Source organism: Polyodon spathula, chromosome 8, assembly GCF_017654505.1.
Source record: "Polyodon spathula isolate WHYD16114869_AA chromosome 8, ASM1765450v1, whole genome shotgun sequence".
Lineage (NCBI taxonomy): Eukaryota > Metazoa > Chordata > Actinopteri > Acipenseriformes > Polyodontidae > Polyodon > Polyodon spathula.
In genome coordinates this window covers 50,659,210-50,679,203 of record NC_054541.1, presented here as the reverse complement: position 1 = coordinate 50,679,203, position 19,994 = coordinate 50,659,210, and the positions used below count along the sequence as shown (strand labels likewise).

Genomic DNA, 19,994 nt, shown 5'->3' with positions numbered 1-19,994 from the left:
TTTCTTCCTTCCATGCCCCAGGCGTTTCTCCCAAGGGGAAAGAGGAGACATGGGAAAAATTTACTTTTCTACCCCATGTGCTTATTGTCACCAGGCTGGTCCAGTTCTACATCAGAATCGGCAGCAGTAACCTGGGGGCGCCCTGCAACAAACCAAGAGTGAGGAACGAAGGTAATCTCCTCAGCAAAGCCCTCCCTCGCGCTGTGTTGTTACAAAAGCGACCGATCTGCTACACTTGGGTGGTTTTTGATGCTCATCAAAAACGTTTTTTTAATCGTTTTTATACGTTCCAAAAAAAAAAAAAAAAGTTTCCCCTAATCAGAGCTCCAGTGATTAACCATGGAGAATGTCTGATTTGTAAAGTGTGTGTCACAGTAGAGTATTGAATTTATGAGTTGCTGTACTGTACACACAAGTTTAAACATTGACTGAAGAGTGTCTCTCCCTCTCTCAGGGGTCATGGTTCAGTACTCTGGTAATAACGGCGTGTCCTGGCACCTGCTCAGAGAGCTCGACTTCATCTCCTTCCTCGAGCCGCAGATCATCACCATCGAACTGACCCCTGAGGCCAAGACCCCCCACACGGCCTTCCGCTGGTGGCAACCCCTTCACGGTATGTGAGCCCTTCCTGCCCGTCCACACTGGGGCCTGGCTCTCTGCGAGCACTCAGCTCCTCTTTCTCTGCCTCTGCCTGTGCTGACTCACCTCTGGGTCCAGAGCCGCACTCCACCGAGCGGCGTCGAAGTTAGCGGGCTCTGGCTCTGTCTTTCAGTCTCCCTCTGTGCTGATGGCTTTGCTCTTTCTTCAAGGAAGTAATCTGTCTCTCCTCTCCCCTCCATCTCTTCTCTCTCCCCTCTTTCTTTCTCTCCCCTCCCCTCTCTCCCTCTTTGCTGATATCTCTCCTCCTCCTCCTGCAGGGAAGCACTCTGCTCAGTGGAGTCTCGATGACGTCTTGATCGGGATGAATGACAGCTCACGGATGGGTTTCCAGGATAAGTTTGATGGCTCGTCGGACCTGTGGATGAACTGGTACCGAGTCCAGGGGGGACAGGTGGAGGTGGACTGCCTGTCGCTGGACACAGCGCTGCGCTTCAACAGTGACAGCGGTGAGTGTAGACAGGAACCAGCGCAGCCACTGAGGGATTTGAAACACTGCCAAGGTGCTAGCGTTACAGAGCTCTGCATGGCCAGACTTCAACAGGAAATCATAACTGATACTGAAACATTTGTATAAATGTTACTTATACTCTGAGCAATTCTATTACAGTGAGATGCATGCTGACAGCAGCTGTGGAAACCTGAATTTGTTTTTGTTTCAACTGTTTATTACAGATTTGTTTGATGAAATATCATTTGGGTATCACAAAACATAAAACAAAGACTAGACTAGGATGTTTTTGTATGGGTAACAGAACAGGATTAGATCAGTACTGAATCCACACAAGAGATTGCTGGTTTGACCGATGCTGCTGGGTAAATGGGGTATAGTCCGACTACACCACTGTCTGCACGAGGAAGTGTAGCACTGCTAGACATCGTACCTAGATTGAGTTATAGATAATCACACTTCAGTGTGACACAGCCATCCCGAACGTATCTCACTTGTGGATAATCACACTTCAGTGTGACATCATCATCCCAAACGGATCTCACTTGTGGATAATCACACTTCAGTGTGACATCATCATCCCAAACGGATCTCACTTGTATTCATTCCAAGCCTGCTATGAATCATGGAATTTATCTTCATGAAGACTCTGGTGGGAGTGTAGTGTGTTTGTATCGAAGCCTCTGTTCTGTAGTGCGTCTGTGTCGAAGCCTCTGTTCTGTAGTGTGTCTGTGTCGAAGCCTCTGTTCTGTAGTGCGTCTGTGTCGAAGCCTCTGTTCTGTAGTGCGTCTGTGTCGAAGCCTCTGTTCTGTAGTGTGTCTGTGTCGAAGCCTCTGTTCTGTAGTGCGTCTGTGTCGAAGCCTCTGTTCTGTAGTGCGTCTGTGTCGAAGCCTCTGTTCTGTAGTGCGTCTGTGTCGAAGCCTCTGTTCTGTAGTGCGTCTGTGTCGAAGCCTCTGTTCTGTAGTGCGTCTGTGTCGAAGCCTCTGTTCTGTAGTGTGTGTGTCGAAGCCTCTGTTCTGTAGTGTGTTTGTGTCGAAGCCTCTGTTCTGTAGTGTGTCTGTGTCGAAGCCTCTGTTCTGTAGTGTGTCTGTGTCGAAGCCTCTGTTCTGTAGTGTGTCTGTGTCGAAGCCTCTGTTCTGTAGTGTGTTTGTGTCGAAGCCTCTGTTCTGTAGTGCGTCTGTGTCGAAGCCTCTGTTCTGTAGTGTGTCTGTGTCGAAGCCTCTGTTCTGTAGTGTGTCTGTGTCGAAGCCTCTGTTCTGTAGTGTGTCTGTGTCGAAGCCTCTGTTCTGTAGTGCGTCTGTGTCGAAGCCTCTGTTCTGTAGTGCGTCTGTGTCGAAGCCTCTGTTCTGTAGTGCGTCTGTGTCGAAGCCTCTGTTCTGTAGTGCGTCTGTGTCGAAGCCTCTGTTCTGTAGTGTGTCTGTGTCGAAGCCTCTGTTCTGTAGTGTGTCTGTGTCGAAGCCTCTGTTCTGTAGTGTGTTTGTATCGAAGCCTCTGTTCTGTAGTGTGTTTGTATTGAAGCCTCTGTTCTTCCTCCCCCAGGGAAGCCCCGCTATGCAGAGAGCTGGGATTTCCATGTGAGCAGCTCCTCCTTCCTCCAGTTTGAGATGAGCATGGGCTGCAGCAAGACCTTCCCCGACGCGCATGCCGTGCAGCTGCAGTACTCCCTCAACAGCGGCCGGGACTGGCACCTGCTCACCCCTGAGTGTGTGCCCCCTGCAATCGGCTGTGACACCTACACCCAGAGCTCCATCTACACCTCCCAGCGCTTCCAGAACTGGAGGAGAGTCACTGTGTACCTGCCCAGTGCCACCAAGTACTGACCCTCACTCTGTCTAGCTACCTGTCTGTCTGTCTATCTAGCCCAGCCCACCCTTGCTCTATCTGTCTGTTTATCTACCTGTCTGTCTGTCATTAGAATCAGCGCTAACACTGTATGTCTGCCAGCTCCACCAAGTCCTGACATCCTCAGTCTGGACTCTGCATTCCCATACTGTCTGTCTAAATCTGTCATTCTCTCCTGTCTGTCTGACGGCCAGTCTGTCTGTCTGTCTGTCTGTCAATCTATTCTAACAGTCTTATACTGGTCTCAAGGAGTAAAAAAAAAAACTTTTTTACCTGAATCGTTTGGGTCCAGAAATGCCTGCTGGTACTCTGCCTGCGAATCTGTACTGGAGATCTCATGCCATTGTAACTCTGTACTGGAGATCTCATGCCATTGTAACTCTGTACTGGAGATCTCATGCCATTGTGATCCTGTACTGGAGATCTCATGCCATTGTAACTCTGTACTGGAGATCTCATGCCATTGTAACTCTGTACTGGAGATCTCATGCCATTGTGATCCTGTACTGGAGATCTCATGCCATTGTAACTCTGTACTGGAGATCTCATGCCATTGTGACTCTGTACTGGAGATCTCATGCCATTGTGACTCTGTACTGGAGATCTCATGCCATTGTGACTCTGTACTGGAGATCTCATGCCATTGTGACTCTGTACTGGAGATCTCATGCCATTGTAACTCTGTACTGGAGATCTCATGCCATTGTGATCCTGTACTGGAGATCTCATGCCATTGTAAATCTGTACTGGAGATCTCATGCCATTGTAACTCTGTACTGGAGATCTCATGCCATTGTGATCCTGTACTGGAGATCTCATGCCATTGTAACTCTGTACTGGAGATCTCATGCCATTGTGACTCTGTACTGGAGATCTCATGCCATTGTGACTCTGTACTGGAGATCTCATGCCATTGTGACTCTGTACTGGAGATCTCATGCCATTGTGACTCTGTACTGGAGATCTCATGCCATTGTGACTCTGTACTGGAGATCTCATGCCATTGTAACTCTGTACTGGAGATCTCATGCCATTGTGATCCTGTACTGGAGATCTCATGCCATTGTGACTCTGTACTGGAGATCTCATGCCATTGTGAATCTGTACTGGAGATCTCATGCCATTGTGACTCTGTACTGGAGATCTCATGCCATTGTGACTCTGTACTGGAGATCTCATGCCATTGTGACTCTGTACTGGAGATCTCATGCCATTGTGACTCTGTACTGGAGATCTCATGCCATTGTGACTCTGTACTGGAGATCTCATGCCATTGTGACTCTGTACTGGAGATCTCATGCCATTGTGACTCTGTACTGGAGATCTCATGCCATTGTGACTCTGTACTGGAGATCTCATGCCATTGTGAATCTGTACTGGAGATCTCATGCCATTGTGACTCTGTACTGGAGATCTCATGCCATTGTGAATCTGTACTGGAGATCTCATGCCATTGTGAATCTGTACTGGAGATCTCATGCCATTGTGACTCTGTACTGGAGATCTCATGCCATTGTGACTCTGTACTGGAGATCTCATGCCATTGTGACTCTGTACTGGAGATCTCATGCCATTGTGACTCTGTACTGGAGATCTCATGCCATTGTGACTCTGTACTGGAGATCTCATGCCATTGTGACTCTTTACTGGAGATCTCATGCCATTGTGAATCTGTACTGTAGAGCTCATCGGGCTCAGTCTCAGTGTTTTCTTGCTCCCCCAGTTCCCCCAGGACACGGTTCCGCTGGATCCAGTCAGAGTACACCCCTGGCCTGGACTCCTGGTCCATTGATAATGCAGTGTTGGCATCGGGCTGCCCCTGGATGTGCTCAGGACACGGGATCTGTGATTCGGGACGCTGTGTGTGAGTGTTTTTTTAATAAATGTTCAGTAGCTATAGTTCTACTGGGTTTCATACTCTAATGTTGTCACCTAACAGAACCTCATTATTTCTGTTTCAACTCATGTTTAAGGAGAAAATCAAAGTCTACATTATGTCTCCATATTGTTTTGGGTATGCTATTACTCCCCTGAGAGTTTAACTCGAGGTGCATCCCCCAGCTCTATACGCTAATGTACAGTGACTGTAAATGGAAGAGAATACAGAGCTCTGATTTACCTGTGAATTGGGCATGATTTCTAATAACAGATGAAGTAAATGTTTTATCTGCTTCCCTCTGGTCCCCCTCCCTCTGTCTCTGTGTCTCTTGGGTGAAGGTGTGATCGTGGTTTCGGGGGTCCCTACTGCGTCCCCATCACCCCTCTGCCCTCCATTCTGAAGGACAATTTCGATGAGAACCTGCACCCTGACCTGTGGCCCGAAGTGTACGGGGAGGAGCGTGGGATGCTCAATGGGGAGACCCTCAAATCCGGGACAGCGCTCATCTTCAAAGGGGTCAGTCAGCCCCCCCTTCCCCCCCCCCCCCCCACTAGTCAGCTGCGCCACTCTCACACACGACGACTGGGCTTCAAGCCTTTACCACAGATAATGTTTCACCATAAAAACAACAGGAATATCCCACGTGAATACACTCTGCATAAAGTGCAAAACAGTGTGTTACCAGTTAGAGGCGCTACAGATTTCTGCCATGGCTGTACAGTGCTGTGCTAAAGACAGACCTGTTTTAGGTCCATTTAGTGCATCCCATCTACAGTACAGGAGATAAAGCAGTGCCTTTGTAATAAAGCCACATTGTTTTTTTTTTAACATGAACAGAAAGTTAAGGATTGATTTAATGTTTCTTTCCTTTTCTACTCGTCTCTCCGGTCCTTCTCTGTCCTCATCTCCCAGGAGGGACTCCGCATGCTGGTGTCCCGGGACCTGGATTGCACCCACACCATGTACATCCAGTTCACTTTCAAATTCATTTCCAAAGGTACGTCCTCCCAGTCCCTTCACCACGAAACGGAGAGCACACTTCTCACATGAGACAGTGTGTAGGTGTAGAGATACACACTCTGCAGGTTAGCATCTCACATGAGACAGTGTATAGGTATAGAGATACACACACTGCAGGTTAGCGTCTCACATGAGACAGTGTGTAGGTATAGAGATACACACACACTGCAGGTTAGCGTCTCACATGAGACAGTGTATAGGTATAAAGATACACACACACTGCAGGTTAGCGTCTCACATGAGACAGTGTATAGGTGTAGAGATACACACACACTGCAGGTTAGCGTCTCACATGAGACAGTGTATAGGTATAGAGATAGTCTGTAGGTTAGCGTCTCACATGAGACAGTGTGTAGGTATAGAGATACACACACACTGCAGGTTAGCGTCTCACATGAGACAGTGTATAGGTATAGAGATACACAGTCTGTAGGTTAGCGTCTCACATGAGACAGTGTGTAGGTATAGAGATACACACACACTGTAGGTTAGCGTCTCACATGAGACAGTGTATAGGTATAGAGATACACACACACTGCAGGTTAGCGTCTCACATGAGACAGTGTATAGGTGTAGAGATACACACTCTGCAGGTTAGCGTCTCACATGAGACAGTGTGTAGGTATAGAGATACACACACACTGCATGTTAACATCTCACATGAGACAGTGTGTAGGTATAGAGATACACACACACTGCAGGTTAGCGTCTCACATGAGACAGTGTATAGGTGCAGAGATACACACACACTGCAGGTTAGCGTCTCACATGAGACAGTGTATAGGTATAGAGATACACACACACTGCAGGTTAGCATCTCACATGAGACAGTGTATAGGTATAGAGATATATATGGGGTTACAGAGAATTTAAAACAGCAAACAGCTCATAATCAGGATCCAATAGGATACTCAACAATCACTAGAAATACTTAATGAAGAAGAAAATTAATAAACTGAAAAGTCACTATTTTAATAATTAGCTACAAACCGAAACGTGGTAGTGACTTATTAAAATTGTGAGTTTTTAATATATATATAGTCATTTAGCAGAAGCTTTTATCCAAAGTGACTCACAGAGATTTGGAGGTGCATTATGCATGGGGTCCTGTGGAGGTCATTGTGGCCCTGCTGTTTCCAATGCTAGTTATCTTGTGATACCCACTGATGCTGGGCAATATGCTATAACATTTTGCTACCCTTCCTTAGTGTATTATTGTGATTAAAAGCCCTCCTTACTTAAAAGCTAATGCAATGCATTAGCAAATGTTTTAACGACCTGGAGGTGCCCAAAAAGGTAATTAATTAATGTCACATGGAAAAAGGCTTGCAAGATCAACGGCAGCTGTATTTAGATCTAGCACAGTCTGGAGCTTTCAAATGGACACCTTAATGTGTTGGCAGACAGATCTTATCACTATGCTTGTTATGAGGAGTGGCGTCTCGTTTCAGGGGAGCTGAACCAGTGTTTAGTTTGAGCATGGTAAAGCACAGGCAAGCCTGTTTTAACATTACTTCCCTTGATTTAAATTCAACACTTTTCACAATGTATCCGAGCATCTTGTTAGCCTTTTTTATAGCTTCCCCACATTGTCTAGATGAAGACATTTCTGAGTCAACAAAAAGACCTAGGAGTTTTTGTTGACTCAGAAATGTCTTCATCTAGACAATGTGGGGAAGCTATAAAAAAGGCTAACAAGATGCTCGGATACATTGTGAAAAGTGTTGAATTTAAATCAAGGGAAGTAATGTTAAAACTGTACAATGCACTTGTAAGACCTCATCTTGAATATTGTGTGCAGTTCTGGTCACCGCGCTATAAAAAAGATATTGCTGCTCTAGAAAGAGTGCAAAGAAGAGTGACCAGAATTATTCCGGGCTTAAAAGGCATGTCATATGCAGACAGGCTAAAAGAATTGAATCTGTTCAGTCTTGAACAAAGAAGACTACGTGGCGACCTAATTCAAGCATTCAAAATTCTAAAAGGTATTGACAGTGTCGACCCAAGGGACTTTTTCAGCCTGAAAAAAGAAACAAGGACCAGGGGTCACAAATGGAGTTTAGAAAAAGGGGCATTCAGAACAGAAAATAGGAGACACTTTTTTACACAGAGAATTGTGAGGGTCTGGAATCAACTCCCCAGTAATGTTGTTGAAGCTGACACCCTGGGATCCTTCAAGAAGCTGCTTGATGAGATTTTGGGATCAATAAGCTACTAACAACCAAACGAGCAAGATGGGCCGAATGGCCTCCTCTCGTTTGTAAACTTTCTTATGTTCTTATGTTCTTATGTTATATCACAGTGAATTCACATCATCAGAATAATAATAACAAGCAGGGTAAACTGTTACACAGGTAAAGTGCATCTCAGATGTTAAACACTCACTGTGAAGATCTCTGTCAGTACCACACAAACTTCTCGAATGCCCTCTTGGCGTGTGTGCTTGCTGTGTCTGAAAGCTGCAGTTCCTGTATTTCCCTGCAGAGGTGCCAGAGCGCTCACACTCTATCCTGCTGCAGTCCTCTGTGAACGGAGGGATCTCCTGGCAGCTGCTCGACGAGTTCTACTTCCCCGTCACCACTGACGTTCTGTTCTTACACGTGCCCATCCCCCACGCTGCGCAGACCAACGCAACACGGTTCCGCCTCTGGCAGCCCTACAACAGCGGTGAGCACAGCACAGCACAACATACCATTGCACAGCACAAAACAACACAACATAGCATTGCACAGCAAAAAAACAACACAAGCATGATGACACACTGTGCACACGCACAATGTACACCCCCCCCCCCCCCCCACACACACACACCCCAGCACTGATGATACACTGGCTCTCACCACACACCCAGCACTGACACTGGCTCTCACCACACACACACCCAGCACTGATGATACACTGGCTCTCACTCACACACCCCAGCACTGATGATACACTGGCTCTCACTCACACACCCCAGCACTGATGATACACTGGCTCTCACACACACACCCCAGCACTGATGATACACTGGCTCTCACTCACACACCCCAGCACTGATGATACACTGGCTCTCACTCACACACCCCAGCACTGATGATACACTGGCTCTCACTCACACACCCAGCACTGATGATACACTGGCTCTCACTCACACACCCCAGCACTGATGATACACTGGCTCTCACTCACACACCCCAGCACTGATGATACACTGGCTCTCACTCACACACCCCAGCACTGATGATACACTGGCTCTCACTCACACACCCCAGCACTGATGATACACTGGCTCTCACTCACACACCCCAGCACTGATGATACACTGGCTCTCACTCACACTGATGATACACTGGCTCTCACTCACACACCCCAGCACTGATGATACACTGGCTCTCACTCACACACCCCACTGAGCACTGATGATACACTGGCTCTCACTCACACACCCAGCACTGATGATACACTGGCTCTCACTCACACACCCCAGCACTGATGATACACTGGCTCTCACACACACACCCAGCACTGATGATACACTGGCTCTCACTCACACACCCCCAGCACTGATGATACACTGGCTCTCACTCACACACCCCAGCACTGATGATACACTGGCTCTCACTCACACACCCCAGCACTGATGATACACTGGCTCTCACTCACACACCCCAGCACTGATGATACACTGGCTCTCACTCACACACCCAGCACTGATGATACACTGGCTCTCCACTCACACACACCAGCACTGATGATACCCAGCACTGATGATACACTGGCTCTCACTCACACACCCCTCTCAGCACTGATGATACACTGGCTCTCACTCACACACCCAGCACTGATGATACACTGGCTCTCACTCACACACCCCAGCACTGATGATACACTGGCTCTCACTCACACACCCAGCACTGATGATACACTGCACACACACCCCAGCACTGATGATACACTGGCTCTCACTCACACACCCCAGCACTGATGATACACTGGCTCTCACTCACACACCCCAGCACTGATGATACACTGGCTCTCACTCACACACCCAGCACTGATGATACACTGGCTCTCACACACACACCCAGCACTGATGATACACTGGCTCTCACTCACACACCCCAGCACTGATGATACACTGGCTCTCACTCACACACCCAGCACTGATGATACACTGGCTCTCACTCACACACCCCAGCACTGATGATACACTGGCTCTCACTCACACACCCCAGCACTGATGATACACTGGCTCTCACTCACACACCCAGCACTGATGATACACTGGCTCTCACTCACACACCCCAGCACTGATGATACACTGGCTCTCACTCACACACCCCAGCACTGATGATACACTGGCTCTCACTCACACACCCCAGCACTGATGATACACTGGCTCTCACTCACACACCCCAGCACTGATGATACACTGGCTCTCACTCACACACCCCAGCACTGATGATACACTGGCTCTCACACACACACACCCAGCACTGATGATACACTGGCTCTCACTCACACACCCCAGCACTGATGATACACTGGCTCTCACTCACACACCCCAGCACTGATGATACACTGGCTCTCACTCACACACCCCCAGCACTGATGATACACTGGCTCTCACTCACACACCCCAGCACTGATGATACACTGGCTCTCACTCACACACCCAGCACTGATGATACACTGGCTCTCACTCACACACCCCAGCACTGATGATACACTGGCTCTCACTCACACACCCAGCACTGATGATACACTGGCTCTCACTCACACACCCAGCACTGATGATACACTGGCTCTCACTGATGATACACTGGCTCTCACACACACCCCAGCACTGATGATACACTGGCTCTCACTCACACACCCCAGCACTGATGATACACTGGCTCTCACTCACACACCCAGCACTGATGATACACTGGCTCTCACTCACACACCCAGCACTGATGATACACTGGCTCTCACTCACACACCCCAGCACTGATGATACACTGGCTCTCACTCACACACCCAGCACTGATGATACACTGGCTCTCACTCACACACCCAGCACTGATGATACACTGGCTCTCACTCACACACCCAGCACTGATGATACACTGGCTCTCACTCACACACCCACCCAGCACTGATGATACACTGGCTCTCACTCACACACCCCAGCACTGATGATACACTGGCTCTCACTCACACACCCCAGCACTGATGATACACTGGCTCTCACTCACACACCCAGCACTGATGATACACTGGCTCTCACTCACACACCCAGCACTGATGATACACTGGCTCTCACTCACACACCCAGCACTGATGATACACTGGCTCTCACACACACACACCCAGCACTGATGATACACTGGCTCTCACTCACACACCCCAGCACTGATGATACACTGGCTCTCACTCACACACCCAGCACTGATGATACACTGGCTCTCACTCACACACCCAGCACTGATGATACACCACTCACACACCCAGCACTGATGATACACTGGCTCTCACTCACACACCCCAGCACTGATGATACACTGGCTCTCACTCACACACCCCAGCACTGATGATACACTGGCTCTCACACACACACCCCAGCACTGATGATACACTGGCTCTCACTCACACACCCCCCAGCACTGATGATACACTGGCTCTCACTCACACACCCCAGCACTGATGATACACTGGCTCTCACTCACACACCCCAGCACTGATGATACACTGGCTCTCACTCACACACCCCAGCACTGATGATACACTGGCTCTCACTCACACACCCCAGCACTGATGATACACTGGCTCTCACTCACACACCCCAGCACTGATGATACACTGGCTCTCACTCACACACCCCAGCACTGATGATACACTGGCTCTCACTCACACACCCCAGCACTGATGATACACTGGCTCTCACTCACACACCCCAGCACTGATGATACACTGGCTCTCACTCACACACACACCCAGCACTGATGATACACTGGCTCTCACTCACACACCCCAGCACTGATGATACACTGGCTCTCACTCACACACCCCAGCACTGATGATACACTGGCTCTCACTCACACACCCCAGCACTGATGATACACTGGCTCTCACTCACACACCCAGCACTGATGATACACTGGCTCTCACACACACCCCAGCACTGATGATACACTGGCTCTCACTCACACACCCAGCACTGATGATACACTGGCTCTCACTCACAGCACTGATGATACACTGGCTCTCACTCACACACCCAGCACTGATGATACACTGGCTCTCACTCACACACCCAGCACTGATGATACACTGGCTCTCACTCACACACCCCAGCACTGATGATACACTGGCTCTCACTCACACACCCAGCACTGATGATACACTGGCTCTCACTCACACCCCAGCACTGATGATACACTGACTACACACCCCAGCACTGGATACACTCTCTCACTCACACACCCGCACTGATGATACACTGGCTCTCACTCACACACCCCAGCACTGATGATACACTGGCTCTCACTCACACACCCCAGCACTGATGATACACTGGCTCTCACTCACACACCCCAGCACAATGGGTCTGGGACGGTTAGCACCTTGAGCCACCCTGCCTGACAGAGCTCCCCCCACAGGTAAGAGGGAGGAGGTGTGGGTGATCGATGACCTCATCATTGACGGGAACACCCTGAAGACCCCAGCCTTCCTGACAGACAGCTTCGAGCTCGGCCCTCGAGAAGACAGCTGGCTCTTCTATCCCGGGGGCAACACCGGCCTCTACTGCCCCTACCTGAAGAGGGCGTTGTGAGTATCAAGCCTGCTGCTCTGTCTGCCTCTTCACAGGGCAGAGAAGCAGGCAGGGAGGGTGGAAGAGTGAACAGCAGCATTGCACCTTGTCTTGTATTGTGCTGTTTTGTTAAATTGTGTTATATTACACCTCATGGTGTCAGAGCTTTGTAAAGGATAGCTCCTGCCCTATATATATGTGTGTGTGTGTGCGTGTGTGTGTGTGTCACTGAGCTCCACAGCGTGGTTCTCTGCATTGGCACTGTTGTTTTTAAACACGTCCAATTTCCCTGTGTTGTCTTTCAGGATTAAATTAACTGTGGTGATCTCCGGATCACTTCCGGCAGGCTTGACGAAAACACTCTTTACACGCAGGGATTGAAAAGATGGGGCGAGGCTGCTAGAGCACTTATTAATACATCGTGTGCTCGGATTTTCAATAAGGAGACTAAAGCTGAATCTATGCATGAACATCACTGTTTGCAGACGACCACGTTTGTTTGTGTGCAGTCTCACATTTAACACACACACACACACACACACACACACACACACACACACACACACACACACACACACACACACACACACACACACACACACACACACACACACACACACACACACACACACACACACACACACACACACACATATATATATACACTCTGTATCCTCCAAAGCTGAACTGAGTCCTGAGTGGTTTTCAGGTGTTCTGTATCTGATCTGCTGGTTTTGTACAATAGGGAAGATGACTCGGCCATGGTGTTTGTGTCCAGTGAGGCAGGGGAACACTCCATCACAACCAGAGACATGGATGTGTCTGAGAACACTGTCATCCAGTTTGAGGTAAGGGTGCCAGTATTTCACATGCACGGACAACATTCGAAAGGGAACCCCAGCAGAGCATGGGCTTGTAAGGTAACAGCACAATGAAGGAATAATACATTCAAGTGTGTATTGTGATCAGTGATTGTAGATAAAACCCAACAGGCCCTGTGTTTTATCCAAAGTGCATTCAGTCACTGCCTTGTGTGATTTCCCCATGTCTCTGACTGTATTTCTGTGATCTCCCCCTCTCCTTCTCTCTCTTCCTCCCTCTTTCCCTTCAATCTCGCTCTGCCTCTCCCTCCCTCTCTCTCTCTCTCTCTCTCTTGCTCTCTCTCCCATTCCCTCTCTCCCTCTCTCTCTCCCTCCCTCTCTCTCTCCCCTCTCTCCCTCCCTCTCCCTCTCTATTCTCTCTCCCTCTCCCTCTCTCTCTCTCTCTCTCCCTCTCTCTCTCTCTCTCTCTCTCTCTCTCTCTCTCTCTCTCTCTCCTTTTCCCTCTCTCTCAGATCAACGTGGGCTGCACCTCGGATAGCTCAGCGTCAGACCCGGTTCGTCTCGAGTTCTCTCGTGATTTCGGGGCCACGTGGCACCTCCTGGTCCCCCTGTGCCATGGCGGCAGCCAGCTGAGCTCACTGTGCTCCACGGAGCATCATCCCGGCAGCATCTACTACCCAGGCACCACGCAGGGCTGGAGGAGGGAGGTCGTCCACTTCGGAAAGCTGCGGCTCTGCGGGTGAGTGTGCTGCGCCAGGGACTGGGAGGGAGGGAGGAAGAGTAAAAGGTTTGAAATCTCTCGGCTTACTCTTCATGTCATTAGCACCCTAGCCACGGCAATGCAGATCTGCACACTGCAGCTCGGTGGTCCCTCAGTTGCTTCCGGTGCTGTACGTAACAGGTTTGGTTTGCTGCTCGATCTCGGATATAAGAAAAAGGGGCTGGAGAAATTGCATCAATTATTTCCTAAATGAAAGCAATCATGCTTAAAGAGAAACTTGGTGTGGGCTTGAACTATCACAATGGGCTATGCATTGCAGCTGCAGTTAGAGCCAGGTCCCCTTGCTGTTCTGCAGGTCTGTGCGCTTCCGCTGGTACCAGGGTTTCTACACTGGGGGCACGCCGCCCGCCACCTGGGCGCTGGATAATGTGTACATCGGGCCGCAGTGCGAGGACATGTGCAGCGGACACGGGGCGTGTGTGAATGGAACCCACTGCAAGTGTGACCTGGGGTACTCCGGACCCACCTGCAAAACCAGCAGCACCGCCAACCCAGACTTCCTCACAGCAGACTTTGAAGGTAACATTGCTGTCCTCTCACTCCTCACTTCTCATGTCTCACTCCTCTTCACTCTACTGTAGGGCACCCCACCCCTCTCTCAGTCCTGGTTTTGTTGAGTTTGTGTAATCACAGCACCCCCCTGTGGTTGCCCTGCAGGCTCTCTGGACACAGGGCTCTTTGTGCTGGTGAGCGGTGGGAAGCCATCCCGGAAATGCAGCATCCTGTCGAGTGGGAACAACCTCTTCTTCAGCGAGGAGGGCTTCCGAATGCTGGTCACCACTGATCTGAACCTCTCCAATGCCAGGTAGCTAAACAGAAATCAAACTGCTGGCATGGGATTCAAATCAACCTGGACAGGTTTGTTAGATTAGTCAACACGCTTTAGACAGGTCTGACCTCCATGGCCTCCCTCCCTGCCTGTACCTGTTGACTCCAGGTCTGTCTCCTTGCCCTCCCTGTTGACTCCAGGTCTGCCTCCCTGTCCTCCCTGTTGACTCCTGGTCTGTCTCCCTGCCCTCCCTGTTGACTCCTGGTCTGTCTCCCTGCCCTCCCTGTTGACTCCAGGTCTGGCACCCTGTCCTCCCTGTTGACTTCTGGTCTGTCTCCCTGCCCTCCCTGTTGACTCCTGGTCTGTCTCCCTGCCCTCCCTGTTGACTCCTGGTCTGTCTCCCTGCCTTACCTGTTGACTCCTGGTCTGTCTCCCTGCCCTCCCTGTTGACTCCTGGTCTGTCTCCCTGCCTGTACCTGTTGACTCCTGGTCTGTCTCCCTACCCTCCCTGTTGACTCCTGGTCTGTCTCCCTGCCCTCCCTGTTGACTCCTGGTCTGTCTCCCCCCCTCTGCAGGTTCGTCCAGTTCTTCATGCGGCTGGGCTGTGGGAAGGTGGCCCCGGACCCCCGCTCTCTGCCTGTGCTGCTGCAGTTTTCGCTGGACGGGGGTCTGTCTTGGAGGCTTCTGCAGGAGTTCCTCTTCAGCAACTCCAGCAACCAGGGCCGCTTCGTGGCGCTGGAGATCCCGCTGCGGGCGCGCAGCCCCTCGACCAAACTGCGCTGGTGGCAGCCCTCTGACAACGGGCACTTCTACAGTCCCTGGGTCATCGACCAGGCAAGTCGAGGAGGGTCTGGCTGTAATAGTTGTAGGAATTTATTGCCTAGTTTAGTTTTAGTTTTAGTTTATTCACTTTGTGCCTACAGGCCAGCACAGGTACATCACCCAACATGTCCCAGCAGTTCTGTCAGTTAATGCTCCAAGTAGGTTGTCCATAACTATAAACACTCAGACGCAAGATACGTACAGTAGAAATAGCAAAAGAAGCTAGCAGCTGTCTCTCTCTAGTCTATTCAGCATCCCCTGAATCTTGTACCAGGTGTCTTGATGTATCTGTTTTATCTAGGACCAATGCAAGGGTTGTCATAAACGTCAAGACTAATAAGTGATTACGAGGTCCGTCCCGATAGAGTATTGGAGTAGCGTGTGAGGCTCGTTCTATGCAGGTCATCTTACGTAGATTGAAGTACGGTTGGATCGTAGAGAGTGAGGAGGAAAAGAGAAGTAGTAGGGGACTTCTAGAGATGAGTCTATTACAGAGATCCCTGAGAAAGTCCTCCTCTTCTCCCTCTCTCTCTCTCGACTTGATACACACGTGTTGACAGTGAACGATGATAGGGAGGAGATCTGACGTTATCTAGAGGCAGGAGAGGGGAGAGAGAGGTGTTGCCTCTCTCTCTCTCTCTCTCTCGCTTGCTCTCAGATCGTGGTGGGCGGCAGTGCCTCAGGCCTCCTTGTCCTGGAGGATGACTTCTCCCAGGCTGACCAGCGCTCCTGGCTGCTCCACCCCGGTGGGACGCGGATGCCGGTGTGCGGATCCTCTGGAGATGCCTTCGCCTTCATCGAGAAAGCCAGCACCAGATATGCCATCACCACCGACCTCACGCTGACGCAGGACTCCTTCATACAGTTCGACTTCTCAGCATCCTGCTCCGTCAGCAACTCCTGCTATGGTGAGATGGGGTGGAGAATGGGTTGGGGAAAGGAGGGAGAAGATTTCTTTATTTAATGTGACTTCACTACCACATGCGGTCATCCATCCAATGTCAGTAGCCTGCTTGGAAGCAGTGTGAATTGTATCAAAGCTCGCTGTAAAACCTGGAATGTCTCAAACTGCATTGGGGGGGTCTTCTTTCCATCCCTCCCCCTCCATGTTCCTCGAGCCACCTTGTTCTTCCCTCCTCCCCTTGTACAGTAGCCCTGTAAGTCTTGTGCCTGTGATGTTCTCCCTTGCAGCCATCGAGCTGGAGTACTCCCTGGACCTGGGTCTGACCTGGCAGCCTCTGCTGAGAGACTGCCTGCCCATCAGCCTGGACTGCCCCCGCTACCAGCTGCAGAGAGTGCTGGTGTCAGACACCTTCAACAAGTGGGGGCGCGTCACCCTGCCCATCCCTCCCTACGCCAGGTGAGCGCCTGCCAGCCTCTCCCTCCTGAGCCAACGCTCAGCCAACGCACTCAGCATGCAGTCTGTCTATGAGAGCTCAGATTTATATAAGATGGATCAGTAGCGTTAATGCAGGTGTCCTGGCTAAATCTGAAAACAGGAACTTTGCATCTACCAGTAACTGAGATGGCAAATTGAAGCGGTTTAGTTTAATTGATTCCTTTGTTTTGTGATATTTGTTTTGGGTCATTCCAAATGAAACGGGCCTCTTGTCTCTGTCTCTGATTCTTTTCATATTGCATGCAAATATACCTAGAAGAATTCAAAATATTACCTCTCAACTCTCACTGTTTTTTAAGTTACTGGTCAAGAAAGGGGGGGTAACCATGACAACGAGTATTAAGAAGGTATCTTGAATACTTTGAAAGATCTCACCTCTCAAACACACCCCCTTTTCAGTAATCATTTTCACCTGTCATCTATAACTTAAAGTAAAGAGAGTTAATATTTTGGGATTCTTCCTAAAATACTTCCTGATACCTCCATGTGCGATATCAACAGAATGTGAGCTGGTGAGGTGGTGAGATCCCACGATGTAGTTCCTGTGGTGTGGAGTGACACCAATGCTCCTGCAGTTCATGGAGTGGTGCTGGCCTTGCTTGCTCAGACCTCCCTGAGATTTGCCGTAGAGTGCAGGAGGAGTAAAGAAACTTACTGTGCCCCCCCCCCCTTGCAGGTCTCCAGCTACTCGCTTCCGCTGGTATCAGCCGGCCCCCTTCGACAAGCAGCAGACCTGGGCTCTGGACAACCTGTACATCGGAGACGGCTGCGTGGACATGTGCAGTGGGCACGGGCGCTGTGTGCAGGGCAACTGTGTGTGAGTGTCTTTCCATGTCTCTGTGTTCTCTGTCTCTAGCTGTAACTCTCAGTGGATATGTGATGAGTCAAAGGGGTTTCGGTCTGTGATTCAGCCTCCCGACAGTAGGTGGCATCAAACCAACTCGGGACTTCCCTTACCAAGATCTCGTGACCATGGCAAAAGTCATCTTTTTGAGGGGCGGCACCTTGGTGAGGGGCGGAAGTACGAGTATGTAACTTCCAGCCACTGGAGTCAAGTGAAGGATAAGGACACGTGTCGGTTGGGGATTGGTGTTCCACTGACTACAGAGGCGGGACATTACATACTAAAGGGAACGTACTACTGTGTTCGGGGTTGGTCCGAAAGAAAAAGTAGGAGGAGTCACGGGTGAAGGGAGATACTGGTTTTGTGCAGCGGGTTTTTTTTGAAATACTAACATTTCTTTTGTCTTTTTTTTGTTTATGTATGTCACCACGAAGACAAATTAAAGACGAGTCATCAGTTTGTTTTGGATTTCACCCCTGCACTCCTTCCCTCACACCATTTTGTTTTCTTTTTGTTATTTAATCCTTTTGTTGTGTATAGATAATAAAAATAAATTATTTTATTTCTGTACACATAAATTACTGTCTGGACATTCCATTTAATACACTCTCGCCTCACACGTGGTGTCAGAAGTGAAAATGGATCCAGCTACAGTTTTGACAATGTTTAGGGAGCAGGAGGAGAAGCGAGAGGAGAGAGAGACACGGCACCTGGAACAGCTCGCCCAGTTCTTGGGACAGCTGGTAGAAAAACTATCAATATCAACATCAGAGAGAGCGGTTGCCCGGATGTTTGCAGCTCAGCCTAATCTTCAGAAGATGACCTCGGAAGATGATCCCGAGGCTTTCTTGATTACGTTTGAGAGAGTGGCAGAGGCTGCAGAGTGGCCTAGGGAACACTGGGCCATGAAATTGGCACCCTGCCTGACAGGGGAAGCTCAGGCAGCGTATCGAGCCCTGACGGCCACGAATGCAGGGGACTATGTTAAAGTTAAAGAAGCCATTCTCTCACGCCTCGGGATCACGGAGGAAACATACCGGCGCCGTTTTCGGGAATACCAGCTGTCCAAGGGGATGCGGCCCCGGGTTGCGGGACAATATCTTTTAGATCAGTGCACCCGGTGGCTGCGGCCAGAAGAACATACACCCCAAGAACTGGTGCAGAAAATAGTTATAGAACAGTTTGCGTCTATACTACCGCCAGGGAATCGAGAGTGGATTAAGAGGAATAGACCTACCACTCTCGAGGATGCCCTCCTCCTGGCGGAGGCCTACGAAGACGCAAACGAAGGTGCCGGGTCAGACCCCACTCCTGCCCCTAAACTAACTCGGACCAACCAACCAATGAAGCCCAGAGGGGGTAACCGGACCTTCAGACCATGGAGGTCGAGGTTAGCCCCATCCTGGGCGAGAGAGAATCCCCCTAACCTGCCGGTCGCGGACTCGCAGGACAGATTAACTCCGTTGATGCCTCCTAACCAAGTGTGCTACCAATGTAATGAGCCTGGACACATTGCCAGGAATTGTCCAGTAATAAAGGTGGACCTGGCGACAAGATCCTGGTCAGCAGTAACAGGTAGGAACACTGGGGAATGTCGGGAGGGCCCTTATCAGTTAAGAGTACAGGTCGGGGGAAAGAGTACTTACGCATTTGCGGACTCTGGGTGTGCACAAACATTGATTCGGCAAGCTCTCTTGGATGGGGTAGCCTGGGAGCCACAGGGTAAAGTGGCTATCTCCTGTATTCATGGAGAAACTCGGGTTTATCCCACCACTAAAGTTAGACTTATTGTAGGTGATTATTCAGCTTGCGTTAAAGTGGCTGTAGCGCAATGTTTACCATACCCTGTTCTCCTGGGAAGAGACTGGCCGTTTTTTGATCGTATTTTAGGTCGGGAAATGGTCTTAGTTTCTACCAGGGGACAATTAAAG

The 19,994-nt window shown here is 49.8% G+C and overlaps 1 protein-coding gene across 1 annotated transcript in view; it reads left to right on the top strand.

Moving 5' to 3' along the window:
- Window positions 1–19,994, top strand: part of LOC121320131 (reelin-like) — a 170,826-nt gene that overhangs the window by 121,283 nt on the left and 29,549 nt on the right. The window contains exons 33-49 of the mRNA XM_041258389.1: window positions 95–171; window positions 455–613; window positions 918–1,106; window positions 2,648–2,921; window positions 4,674–4,814; window positions 5,168–5,345; window positions 5,742–5,826; window positions 8,334–8,516; window positions 12,476–12,644; window positions 13,373–13,475; window positions 13,961–14,187; window positions 14,525–14,748; window positions 14,887–15,034; window positions 15,574–15,832; window positions 16,479–16,728; window positions 17,012–17,180; window positions 17,896–18,036. Of these exons, the coding sequence (XP_041114323.1) occupies window positions 95–171; window positions 455–613; window positions 918–1,106; window positions 2,648–2,921; window positions 4,674–4,814; window positions 5,168–5,345; window positions 5,742–5,826; window positions 8,334–8,516; window positions 12,476–12,644; window positions 13,373–13,475; window positions 13,961–14,187; window positions 14,525–14,748; window positions 14,887–15,034; window positions 15,574–15,832; window positions 16,479–16,728; window positions 17,012–17,180; window positions 17,896–18,036 (2,976 nt within the window). The remainder of the gene's footprint in view (window positions 1–94; window positions 172–454; window positions 614–917; window positions 1,107–2,647; window positions 2,922–4,673; window positions 4,815–5,167; window positions 5,346–5,741; window positions 5,827–8,333; window positions 8,517–12,475; window positions 12,645–13,372; window positions 13,476–13,960; window positions 14,188–14,524; window positions 14,749–14,886; window positions 15,035–15,573; window positions 15,833–16,478; window positions 16,729–17,011; window positions 17,181–17,895; window positions 18,037–19,994) is intronic.